Source organism: Homalodisca vitripennis, chromosome 4, assembly GCF_021130785.1.
Source record: "Homalodisca vitripennis isolate AUS2020 chromosome 4, UT_GWSS_2.1, whole genome shotgun sequence".
Taxonomy (NCBI): Eukaryota; Metazoa; Arthropoda; class Insecta; order Hemiptera; family Cicadellidae; genus Homalodisca; species Homalodisca vitripennis.
In genome coordinates this window covers 129,025,883-129,039,648 of record NC_060210.1, presented here as the reverse complement: position 1 = coordinate 129,039,648, position 13,766 = coordinate 129,025,883, and the positions used below count along the sequence as shown (strand labels likewise).

Sequence of the window (13,766 nt, the reverse complement as noted above, 5' to 3'; positions counted from 1 at the left end):
TATGAACTTGATAACTGTTGTAATTTTTAACAAATCCAGACTAAATTTGGTACAGTATTGGAACATAGATGGATAAGTTCAGTAACCAGTCTTGACCAATAAAAAGTATCAAGATGGTGTTTATTGGCATTTCTCCAACAATTACAAATTGACTATTGACTAGACCCAAAGCGTGTGTAAGCGTAAACGCCTTAACTAATTACATATTTTTAGTTTGGCACTTTAGGATGAAAGCCACTGTGAAATATTGAAACAACCTTTCTTCTGATTAAGCTGGAAGGGATATTTATAAATAAAACATTAGCTGAATGTTCAAATATTTATATTTTACAATATTTACATACTCAAAATATATTCATTCCTTTACAATAAAAATAATATGTTTTAATAGTAATATAATGAAGGGAAAGGTTACGCCAGTGAGCCAGACCTCTTGTACCAACTCGTCTGTTTGACTCTGTGCTGTTCCAGATCACTAAACTTGAGCACAGCCGCGATAGCATTGAGCATGTGAGCCTTGCAGCTGGCATCACTGCTCAGCAGGTAGCTCAGCACCACATTCTTCAGGTACTCCAGGTTAGCTCCCTCCCGCGACTGGCACCTCTCCAATCTGTACAACACATAATCTGTGTAATAATTCTGAAAAGCCTTTGATTAAATTGGCTTCTTCAACAGAAGGAAAAATAATCCAAATACCTTAAGTTTAAATGAGCAAAGACTTATTCAGGGGGGAAATGTAATTATAATAATGTTTATAAGAATTTGTACTAAATACACACAATGGTGCAAGTCTGTCTATTATTTTGGTAAGAATTTGTACTAAATACACACAATGGTGCAAGTCTGTCTATTATTTTGGTAAGAATTTGTACTAAATAAACACAATGGTGCATAGTTTATATTCAACAGCAGAACACTGAGGAAACCCTCTGCTTCTGGACTGAACAGTGAGTGTGTGCGTGATACATCGCTGTAGCGACTGACTGGGCAAATGAGGTGCCCTTGAGATGATTCCCCCTCCCTCATCTATTGTGATGCACCAGCTCCCACCACTACACAGTGCCATCAACTGCTGCCATGTGCCACTCTGTTGCTATTAGTCATCTCCCCCCGCTCTTGCCACCATTCCCAAAGTATAAAGCACAGAAATGTTTGTACTTAATTAATTTCCCCTACACACCAATTCTAATTGGTTATTTAACACATTCGCTGCGGGCGGTAACTCTGGTTACAGCTGCTACGCTGCGGGCGGTAACTGTGGTTACCACAGAGCTTTGTTCTGAAATGAGGTCAGTGTGCGGCCAGCACTCAAGTTATCACAATGCGGTATTTCTCGCTCCTCGGGAGGTATTTTCCGCATTTTTATGTACTTCATTTTCACATTAGACTTTTTCATTATTTTTAAGTTTTTATAGTAGTAAGTGGTTGTGTAACACAATGCATCTTCCCCCAGGACCAAGTGGTGTACAATAACCAAGTTCAAAGCGTACAATAGAGCCCAGTATTGAGTTCAAACGACGAAGATGACAACATGGACGATGTGGAGTACCAGACGGACTCGGAAGTTCAGGATCCTGATTATGAGACCAACCTACGCCAATGAAGCGCTCATAACAGGATTGGAATACATTTTTATAAACTTATGTATTACAATATTTTTTGGTATCATTTCAAGTAAGCATTTAAATATATTTTGTTATAATTACTAACCACATATTTGTAAATAATAATTGAATTTGAGTGAGTTAGTGGCGATTTATATAAACTTTTCCACATTTTTTATAAACTTTTACATTCATTTTGGTTTTCACATTGACGTATAAATATTGTTTATGTGTGTCTAAAACGAATAGATACAATTTACTTAGCTACAATGTATTCGTTTGGAATATTCCCACTGCCATAAAAAGGTGTTCCCTAGTGCGAGTGGTAACTAGAGTTACCAGCTGGCAAGGAAGACAGACCTCAGAAGCTAACGGTAACCACAGTTACCGCATTCTCAAAATGGTAGAGAGTGATAACTTTTGTGATTTATGAGTAATTTTCATATATTTCTATCATATTTCATCCAAAAGTAAGTTAAAATATATTTAAAAATTTTCAGCATATAGGGGACTCTATATAGGGATTTTTAGGAGCGAACGTGTTAAAGATCTAATTTGGTTAACTGAAAATTTGGTTATTCAAAATGGCTACACTCCTCTTATTTCGGTTAACTGGTGTTTTACTTGGAGAATTGCAGGGTTTATAGAATTCAAAGAACTAATTTGAAACTAATACAGTTGTATTGGGGTATGACCAACCTGTCAACCTGTTCTAGCAGCTCGGTTACTCTCTGGTTGAGAGCCACTCTCTCCTCAGCTGCGGCTCTCTGCGTGTCGCGCAATGTTGTCTCCAGCCTATGGTTCTGTTTGCGAAGCTTAGCAACATCCACCTGATATCGTGCAGACTCATGCACATAGTGTAGCATGTGACGTCCCTCGGTTAGCATCTCAGTATCCACTTCTCCGCTGCCATCCTACAACCATGACTTAAAGATATCGGTGAACAACAAAATTCATATCACAGTGATATCTTTCTAAATATTTGTTTATCATAAAAACAAAGTCTGTATTAGTCTGGAACCTTGAAATCTCTACTGTGTGGTAAAATATTTGGGGAGCGACATTTGAATAATCCCATAGAATAAAAATCAAAGGTATGCAATATTTAAATTTTAACATCTACTGTTTTCAACTGATGAAATAATTACTATTATATTAATACTAAAGATAAATTTGGAGACCCTACATTGTCAGATGACTGAGAGCGCTTGTGTGTCCTAGATGGCAAGAGGGAATGGAAGCTCGCTTTAAGTGAAGCTATCTCTTGCTCTTTCTCCTGCATGAGAGCTACAGCTCGATCTCTCTGTCTAGTTAACTGCTCCTCCAGTGTTGACAGTTTACTTCTTGACTCTTGCTCGCTTGCCGCCAGCTTCTCCTTCCATCGTGCACGTTCCTTCTTCAGTTCCTAACAGCCAAATAAATATGTTATAACAGAAGTGTGAATTCTGTGAAAATTATATTTTAAAATATGTTAACTGGTATAAACTTTCTTCCATTCTTTATGTTATCATTAAATCTTTGTATGTAATAATATAATTCTAATTAACACTTTCATTGCCGACGACGTCTTTTGACGGTGCCGACTTTTACTGTAATAAAAATGTATTTAAACGTATTTGAACTTCAGCATTGATAGTCATTCGCTATTTCTACGTTTTTATTTCTTTCTCTATGGATTATGATCTCTGAAATGTTGTTGGCAGTCACCTGGAATATGGGAAAAAAGTGATTTGTTTACGAATTCGTCGTCCCGTCGCGGAGGCCAGGTGGCTGTTTGTTGTCGTTCTGCCAATTCGTTGTCTGCATTGTTATTGATTGCTTGCTGTTACTTTAGTTTACAACTTTTTTGTAAGTAAATACAATGAATCGTGACAGTATTGAAGACAATCAAGTGCTAAAAATGTTACTCAGATTTTCAAGTGACATTAAAAGTGATGGTTTATTCCAAGATGACACAGATAATGATCCTAATTTTACTACCAATGGACTTGTTGACATTGTTTTTTACTCAAAAAAGCAAATATCTGCATAATAGTAATAAAAACTTGTATCCTTGTATTTTTATAAATAAATGATTTATTACAGAATTTTAATTTTTTCTTTATTTTCAGCTTCTGATGATTTTGATTATGGCTCTAGAACAAGTGGGTTAGGGCTCCACAATAAAAAAATTATTAAAACATAAGTGGAGTTCTATATTGTAAATATCTGTAGCTATAGTGACAGTAATTAAAATACTGAATACAGCAAATAATAATGAGAAATATATTTATGTTATAGACTAGTAGATGGTGATGTTTTTCGGTTAACTTTTTATTTTTTACAAAAAACATTATGTTTTTATGTTTTAAAACAACACTTTCTGTTTGAAAATATTTATGCATGAGCATTTTTGTAAAAAGAGGAAAAACTCAATTTTGAAAAAATGTAAGTCCTATGGTTTTGTTATAGTTGGTTAAAAAATTATATTTATTTAAAAAACCTTTAAAACGGGCGGCAGTGAAAGTGTTAGAACGTTTAAAGCCAAATGTGGAAAGAAGCAATTTTTCGGCTGCTTGTTTAGCTACTAAATTGTCAACAAAATCATCATTTGAGAATGCCGGGACTACATTACAGCTTTTACGTAACCCTGCATCTCACCAACATCAATGGATTCAAGAAAACATTTGGCCATTTTGCATAATAAAAAATCAAAGTTAAATAAACGTACATATTTTTCACAACACCCACTGACTTAACGTATCTACGGTGGGAACAGTTAATGCAATGGAAATGTTGAGTTTAGCTCCAGTTCACCAACCTTTTATTGCATCGTCTGGAATCTGATGCTGTCATAGACTGACTCCTGACATGTGGAGTCATGTTTGGCTGAGTAGATAAACAAAAGTCAATGACGAAGAAGCTACAAATATTGCGGCGAGTGCCACTATAGATTTGAATTTGGCCTGGAAAGGTGCACTCTTCTGGTCGCGACGACACGAGGTTGCAATGTACTCTACATAGTTTTAACATCAGATACGCCTATAGTATAAAATATAGTGTAATTTAGGTGTTAATAAGTATCTCATTGTCTCATCATGTGCACAATGGAGTGAACTACGATGTTTTACATGATCTCTAAACATGCTAGAGCAACTGAGTTATCTACACAATAACGTATCCATGTGACAGCATCAGATTCCAGACTTTGCACTGAGAAGGAGAACTGGGGCTAATCTCAACATTGACACTCAGTGATTTTTTCAGAACTACTATGTAAATGTTTTAAAAATTATGAATTGTTAAAACAACAAGTAGCATATGATTACGCACAAACTTACATTCCTCTGCTCCTCCATCAGGAGCACATGGTCAGCCTGAGTCTGCTCCAGCTCATTGGTCAACAGATTGATTCGTTCCTTGAGGGATGATATCTGCGCTTTCAGTGGCTCAAACTCATCCCCTGACCCACTGTTATTGGCCGCCACCACACTTGACACTGCCATCTGCTGCTGCTGTTGCTTGTACACTTCAAACTCACGCTTCAGTTTGGAGTACTCCTCGTGGCACAGTGAGTGGTCAGTGGAAGCATACGCTTCAACCATCATGTTCTCTTGCCATTCCTTCAAGATGCCTGTAATAAATAAATTAATGTTTATGAAGAAAAATATATCTGTGCCTCACATAGTATTTCTTACTAACAAAGAATACTAGAGATCAAACAAGATTTTAAAAGCAATTTACAAGAATTTAAAACCTTTATGATTGTTAGAGATATTAGTTAATTTTCCAAAAAAGTTTGAAAAGAAATCTTTATTTTAGTTTTAATGTATTTTTTGCTGCATGTTAATATTTTTTTAATTTAAGTGATAAACTTTATAACATACATTACTTTGGTAATGAATATCTAAATATCACTCTATTACAATCTTTTTAACAGTAATATACAGCAAAAATATTTCTTAACCAATAAGTGAATCAACTTAATATAAACAAACCACTAAATCAAGAAATGACTATAATTAGTTTAAATTAAAAACTTAACAAAACAAGACATTCTCTGGCATTTATCTCAAACACTTCCTAAAATGAACTTCACTAATCAGTAGATTTAAAATATATAATAGAAGATTTGAAATCTTTCACTAGTTATGATTTTCCTTGTTTCGTAGCAACCATAACTATATTTTAAATTTGTAAAATAATGGCAGTATATTAATTATTATTCAGATTATGACTGTACATTTGGCATAATTTAATCCATTGACATTCTACTTTTTAATAGTCATTTAGCACCCAGGAGTTACTATATTTGCGTGGTTTGTGGTTTAACCCTTTTAGCCCCGGCGTCCGATATATCGGACAGAGGTGGTCTAGCTAAAATGACCAACGTCCGATATACCGGACATCTCGATAATTTAATGTAGCTGGCTAATAATATGTCCAAATGCCATCAGTTTCGGTATAGTAGTCGGTGAAGAAACGGGCTACATGCAAAAACAATAAACCTTCCAATTGGCATTGTATGTCGTCGTCATTGAGCGTAGTTTATTTGTCGATGTCAGCTGTCAGACGACTTCAGTTGCATTGTTGTTGTATGCTGACTTATAACCTCAATTAGTTTGCGTGATTGAAAGCGATTGTTTTTCGTGTGATTTATTGTATTATTAGTAAAAAAAACATGAGTAAACGTCGTAGAGAAAAGTTACCAGTGAGTGAAAACACTTTGATAAACACTATTATTGGTACTTTGGGATTATACCGACCAAACCCAGACATGAATCGTTATTTGACATTTTGCTTCTACTGATTACTAGATTAGCGTAGAACAATATTTCGTCAATATAAAACAGGAATTGTCTTATCGCAAACCCCTCCCCATCCTTAGACAGAGGTCAAAGTCGAGCGGTGTAGTAGATAACGTGATTGCAGAGTCTCGCCGCCCGTTCAGCTGGTGCGTCGCTTTGTTGTACTTCCGTGTTTTACCTCTACATTTCTCCAAACACAAAAATTCAATAAAAACAAACATGATCAAACTAAAACTAAACTCTTTATTGAAAAAACACTCAAAACTTGTTTTTATTCTTGATCACACTCCGCCACCCAAATGCGAGTGCCATGCCTTCGCGCTGATCTCAACGAAAGAAAAACATCCCTCGAGATAGTACATATCAGTAAAATATCAAATTCTAGAGGATCTGATCAGAAATATAAATTGAATTGTAATGGAAAGGCAATTATGTACCGTGAAAATCACGTGATGCCGCGTGGCCTGTCGTAATCGGGATTCTCGAGAAAGATAAGATAACAGCGACAACAATACCAATCACAATGCCTGGAAATGCTTGTAATTTTGTAATTAAAGAGTTGTTTTTTCGTTCTATCATGTTTGTTTCTATAAATTTATATTTTTGTGTTCTTCATACTGGTGTGGTCGGTATAATCCCAAAGTACCCTATTATTAGTGGTGATTGTGCTATTTTTGAAGACAATGAATTGAGTTGTTTATATAAAATGTATATATTGTAAATATTATTTTATTTACTTTTTTGAAAAATTAAACAAGTTTTAGTCTTACAAACCATTACAATTAGTTTGTGTTATTTTACAATTGTTATTATTTCAAAAGTGCAAAAACAAGTATACATATCTGTATACTTCTACTGACGATATATATATATATATATATATATATATATATATATATATATTTACTCCAGAAAGTATTAAAGGGTTTTGAAGGTATATGTGTTATATTTACACGATTCAACAAACTGTCACGTATCCACTGGCAATATTCAGACAGCAAGAATGTAAAAAAATATTAGTTTCACGTACTTTTGAATACACTAATTATAGTAATATTAAATTTTTTTAAATTTTTGGTTCATTAAACTCAGATATTTCATTTTTAGTTTCATACTAGTGTTGTAAATAAAAACAAGAAATATTATCAACATTTTTATTTGCGAGCTACCCTCCGCCACCCCCCAAGTACAGGCAATACTTGAGTCCACTAAGCTATTACAGAATTTAAGAATTAGTTATAAACAGTAAATTACCAAAATTTTAGGGGGTTAGTGAAAAGTTTACACTGGGGAAAACATAGTTTGTCGTGCAAGTAATATGTTATTGATATGAGTTCTGGTGCTTTCATTGAAGTCCGGGCCTGATGACAGATTTAGAGGGTGAGTTTAAAATCTTCTTTATCAAAGGACAGTTTCAGCTGCATGGGTTGACGTCCCAGCCGCTCACAGACATTTAGAGTGTTGGTGTCAGTTAAAATCTTCATTATCAATGGACAATTTCAGCTGCATGGGTTTATGTCCCGGCTGCTCACTGACATTTAGTGTTGGTGTCAGTTAAAATCTTCTTTATCAACAGAGAATTTTTGCTGCATGGGTTGATGTCCCGGCTGCTCACTGACATTTAGTGTTGGTGTCAGTTAAAATCTTCTTTATCAACGGAGAATTTTTGCTGCATGGGTTGATGCTGCATGGGTTGATGTCCCAGCTCACTGACATTTAGAGTGTTGATGTCAGTTAAAATCTTCTTTATCAACGGAGAATTTTTGCTGCATGGGTTGATGTCCCGGCTGCTCACTGACATTTAGTGTTGGTGTCCGTTAAAATCTTCTTAATCAACGGAGAATTTTTGCTGCATGGGTTGATGTCCCAGCCGCTCACTGACATTTAGTGTTGGTGTGGTGTCAGTTAAAATCTTCTTAATCAACAGAGAATTTTTGCTGCATGGGTTGATGTCCCGGCTGCTCACTGACATTTAGTGTTCGGTGTCAGTTTAAAATCTTCTTAATCAGCAGAGAATTTTTGCTGCATGGGTTGATGTCCCGGCTGCTCACTGACATTTAGTGTTGGTGTCAGTTAAAATCTTCTTAATCAACGGAGAATTTTTGCTGCATGGGTTGATGTCCCGGCTGCTCACTGACATTTAGTGTTGGTGTCAGTTAAAATCTTCTTAATCAACGGAGAATTTTTGCTGCATGGGTTGATGTCCCGGCTGCTCACTGACATTTAGTGTTGGTGTCAGTTAAAATCTTCTTAATCAACGGAGAATTTTTGCTGCATGGGTTGATGTCCCAGCCGCTCACTAACATTTAAAGTGTTCGTTTCAGCTTAGCCGATTTCAGAATATTCAAAATATTGAACAAATATCTCAGACCCGGATGGAACATTTATAGGTGTAGAATATTTATTGTGGACTGTAGTTTTTTCCTCCAGTGAATGTTTTACTAATACTTCAGATTTTATGTATAGGTCACACTAACTTGGAATTTAGAATGATATTTTGCTGAATGTGTAATAACCATAGTTACTAATTTCAACAATTACATAATAAACATATTAAATATGAATATTTTACAATGATCTCTGTGGCTGAATTTGGTCATGAACATGATTCCGGTGATTTGGTGGACAAAGGCTTTGAAGAAGACAATGTTTTATTTTGATTTCTAGAATAAGTTTCTTAAATATTTCAACTGACTAAGATAAATGCCATATATAAGGCTGTAAACTCTCATAATTAATTATCGATTTTGAAATTGAAGTGATTTGTGGGGAGATCAGTGTGAAGTAAATTGGATTTAACATTACTTCAGTTATGATGCAAGTCTAACTCCAATACTCTGTAATTATTTAACTCTATCGCAATATACATAGGTGTGGCCACGCTTCTGGAATTCCTGGAAAGTCATGGAAATAAAGTAGGTCATGGAAAGTCATTGAAATTCAAAAGTTGGTCCTGGAAAATTTTGTGGTAGCTGTTTTAGGCTGGTTTTCCTGCTATCAGGAGTTGCATCCAAAGTGTTTGAGTCAATTTATGGATAGTCAAATCGCAGGAAAAATTTCACTTGAGCGTATTAAAATTGGTTATTTGGTGAACTTTGGTATTGTTGAGTATTTTCGAGACCTACTGGACAAGGAAGTCCAGGAATCATCTGCCTTTGTTTCTATATTGGACGAAAGCATGAATAAAGTTAGCCAGAATAGTAAATGGGTATTGCACTAAGGTATTGGGATCCTGTAAGTCATGAAGTGACCACAAGATATTTTACCTCCACTTCTTTGACTAAAAGCACTGGGAGCAATTTGATTTTAAAATTCAGAAGTCAATCAAAGCACATAAATGTAAAAAAAAAACATTTCTCATTGTCTATCGATAGACTTAATGTAAATTTAAAGTCTGTGAAAGATCTGGAGTAGGAACTTCAGACTGAGAATAATGATGATGATCCTATACTTTTTATTTATAGGCACCTGTGGTTTGCACATCCTCAAAAATGTGTTCAAATCAGGGGCTAAGTGGAATCTAGTTAAATTTCTTAGGGCTCTCTACAATTTTTTTGAAGATGTTCCTGCCAGAAGGGAATTTTGTGTACAAGTAACAAGACATATCTGTATACTTCTACTGACGTGTATGTGGAAATATATGAAGAAGTGCTTATGCAGCAATACAATTAATTGGATATATCTCCTGCATTTATCAAGGAAAGTTCTTCAAATTTTGTTTGTGTAGTAAGAAATATGTGTACAACAAAATTGCTTCATTTTTCAGGGGCTACAATTTTTTTTCTACCCTTTTAAGTATGTCCAAACTATAAAAAATTAAAAAAATTAAAATTTTTTTTATGTATAAATACGCTAAAAAAAACAAATCATTCTGTAAAAGTACTTTTTAACTATTACATCTAAGAGTACACTTATTTGTGAACAATTTAAAACAAAAACCTAAAAGTTATCTTCAAAAATAAGAAAACTAGATGTATTTTTCCTCAATTCTGCACTACGGACCCTTATCGCCATGGGCTTTCTGGCAAGTCCATGGAAAAATGGCTGGGGTTAAAAGGGTTAAGAAACAAACTGCAATAACTTGAATTCTACAGGAGGTATAAATACGAAATTTCACCAAATTGTGTTTTAAATTAATTATGAAAAGAAATAATATATTCACAATTAAATATATATTATATAGGTTAAGCTATGGTATGTTACCTCAATATTGTTGTATTAAGAAACGGTATGATTTTACACAATATGATGAACTTATATAATCTTTATTATCCACAATAAACAACACAAACAATATTTAGGCTTCACTGCTACACAAACAGACCGCCTTTTAAACAACACCTACTATATCAGTGAGTCCTCCCCACAAGCTTGAAGCAACAAGCTACAAAACGATATATATATATATATATATATATATATATATATATGTACATAACCATAATACAAGAAACAAAGAAAAATTAGATTTTAACTACATTAGGCTAGAGAAATCTAAAACTAGCCTAATTCAGATAGGTATAAGATATTTTAATAAGACAAGTTGCCAGTACCATACAGAAATATGCCCTATAAGAGATTTAAGACAACTATAGAAAATGTTTTAACATAAAGCATACTACTCAGTTAAGGAGTTTGAAGAAGATAATTTTGACAATCTAGTATGACTTGTAGGCCTAACCTAATCTAGGCTAGCATAATATTTTTACTATGTTTAATTTTAGTCAGAATTGACTCAGTCTATTGCACTGTATACTGTGTTTAACGACATTAAAAATTCCGATTCCAATCAGAAACATAAAATATATGATGGATAAGGTTTGGAAGAATTCACAGCATATTCGGTGTTGATATCTAGCAGGCAAAATTTCAACTACACAGTCAGTTACATAGTGAGATGGGACCGCCTTGCCACAGTGTGGATTTGATGCTGGTTTTATTGGCAGTTTGCTCTCGTTATAGCATGCCAATGGGTTCATATGAATAAAAAAAATAGGTAACCAAAGTTGAGTTTTAAAAATGTTGTTGAAATTAAGGTTTAAAACATGACCGAGATGTAAAAGAATAAATGTTTAGAATAATTTTGAAAAACTTGAACAATCAATTTCAAACCAAATTACTTTATCCATATTAACACTAATATATAAATTAGTTATTTAAAATTGAAGTCAATTAGTTGAGATATTTGCAAAGTGGTTTAATAACTCATTATTTTAAAATAATGCAAAACGCATTTCATGAAAGTTTTACCATCTACTCAACAGTTTATTTTAAATTTAATGTATAACTTTATATATTTCTTTTATTTAAAAAATTTAAATATTAATTGTTATTAATATTAGTTTATATGTATAAATTTTAAAAATATTTGTGTATTATTATGAAATTTTACACATTGTAATAATAATAGTCTCAAAAAACAATTCAATATTCATGATTATTAAACAAAGCTACCTTTTAAGTCCACTTTTTTCTCGGCTGTCTCATTGGCCACTTCTATACTCTGTTTCAAGTGCTGAAACTTTTCAACAAGGGCTTCTAAATCAGCATCAGCTTTTTCTGCACCTCGCTCTAACTCTAGTTGAATTAGGCGATCCTATAAACAAATAAAGACTAGTTAGTTTTTAATTAGTTATAATTTGAAAATATTTAGTTACCTATGTAGAGGCAAGTGAGTAATTTTTTAAAAGAGCCAATCATAACTTAAGCAACTTTGAGTCTGATTATTAAGGCTTACTGTCTATATTTAATTTGTGATAGTACAAAAAATAATTGTATCAATGTGATTCAGGCACCGCTGAAAATGTTTTGTTCTGAGCTATTAACTGATGTGTCAATTGTGTAATACAATATATGGCGAAAAGACCTATTTATTTTGAACTTTGCTTTTTCAACCCGATGTAGTTTGTAGTGTCTGTTTCTTTATGCTAGGTATTTTTATGTTTACTTGTAATTTATTAGTGTTTTATTAAGTTTTATATTAATATATGGTATAAAATAATATTATTCATATAGTATTTGTGCTGTTGTATATTTTGTGTTCTGCATCCTCTAAGGTTCAAAAAATAATTTGATTTAGACATTAATTATAAGATATCATAATTAATAATTTTTATATTATTGAGAAATAATGTTATAAAAAAACTGACATTATTCTCTGATGCTGTTAGTTTAGTTTATTTGGATCACTCATTGCATAATAATGTATACTACCCCATTTCCACTCACATGTCCTGGAGCCTGTTGTTCTTTTGTACTTTCATTTATTTTCAGTAAAAATACATGGCTTTGAACAAAATATTGTTATTAACTTATTTAGACTAATACATATGTTTTGCAGCACTTTTTCTTATGAAATCCGTCCAAGAATAAGTGAGCACGATCACTTTAAAGATACGCTTGCATAATCCAGGTGCAACAAACATGTAACAATTGAGAGGTATCAGTAGTTTCTCACAGCAACATGCTTATCTTGCATAAATGTATGTATGTATGTATGTATGTTTCTTACACAAACATAACAAATATTTTTTTAAATACTTTAATTTTATAGTTTTTACTGATCTCTTGAGCTTAATTAATTTTAAAATGTCTTAAGATTCCATAAATAAATATTTTTAGGCAATTATTAGTATAAGATCGTGGACACGATTTCATATATATATATACAGGGTGAGTTTTTTAAAGTGATCCAATAGCTAACTTTTTAATTACACGACTTAGCACCACACTTTAAATTTGGAACTTGCTCAATTTTAAGTTTCACTCAGGGATACACTTTCAAATTTTTTGAAGATGGCCGCCATTTTCCAATATGGCTGTCAACTTTAAAATCTCTTATGGAACACCCTGTATTTTATGTTGTTTTTAGATTCTAATCAACAAAATAATACATTTTTTCTGAGAGTTTTTCAATATCTCTAATGGTTCAGGAGCTACGTGGACTGGAAGTTTTCATAATTTTTGCCAATATGGCGGCCAACTTTAAAATATGTTATGGAACACCCTGTATTTTATGTTGTTTTTATATTCTACACTACAAAATAAGACATTTTTGCTTTTGAGAGTTTTTCAATATCTCTAATGGTTCAGGAGCTACGTGGACTGCAAGTTTTCATCAGTCCGAAAAAATTTTTGCCGAATATGCAGTCCACGTAGCTCCTAACCATTAGAGATATAGAAAAACTCTAAAATGCATAAATGTCTTATTTTGTAGTGTAGAATATAAAATACAGACATTTATGCATTTTAGAGTTTTTCCATAACATATTTTAAAGTTGGCCGCCATATTTTTTCGGCAAAAATTATGAAAACTTCCAGTCCACGTAGCTCCTAAACCATTAGAGATATAGAAAAACTCTCAAAATGCAAAAAT

General features: G+C 33.3%; 1 protein-coding gene across 1 annotated transcript in view; it reads right to left on the bottom strand.

Moving 5' to 3' along the window:
* Window positions 1-305: 305 nt before the first annotated feature.
* The window catches only part of LOC124360152 (GRIP and coiled-coil domain-containing protein 1), a 28,381-nt gene continuing 14,920 nt past the window's right edge, over window positions 306-13,766 (bottom strand). Inside the window, exons 8-12 of the mRNA XM_046813511.1 lie at window positions 11,846-11,987; window positions 4,925-5,217; window positions 2,791-3,009; window positions 2,304-2,518; window positions 306-610 (exon numbers count right to left, since the gene is read on the bottom strand). Coding sequence (XP_046669467.1) covers window positions 412-610; window positions 2,304-2,518; window positions 2,791-3,009; window positions 4,925-5,217; window positions 11,846-11,987 — 1,068 coding nt within the window. The 3' untranslated portion in view covers window positions 306-411. The remainder of the gene's footprint in view (window positions 611-2,303; window positions 2,519-2,790; window positions 3,010-4,924; window positions 5,218-11,845; window positions 11,988-13,766) is intronic.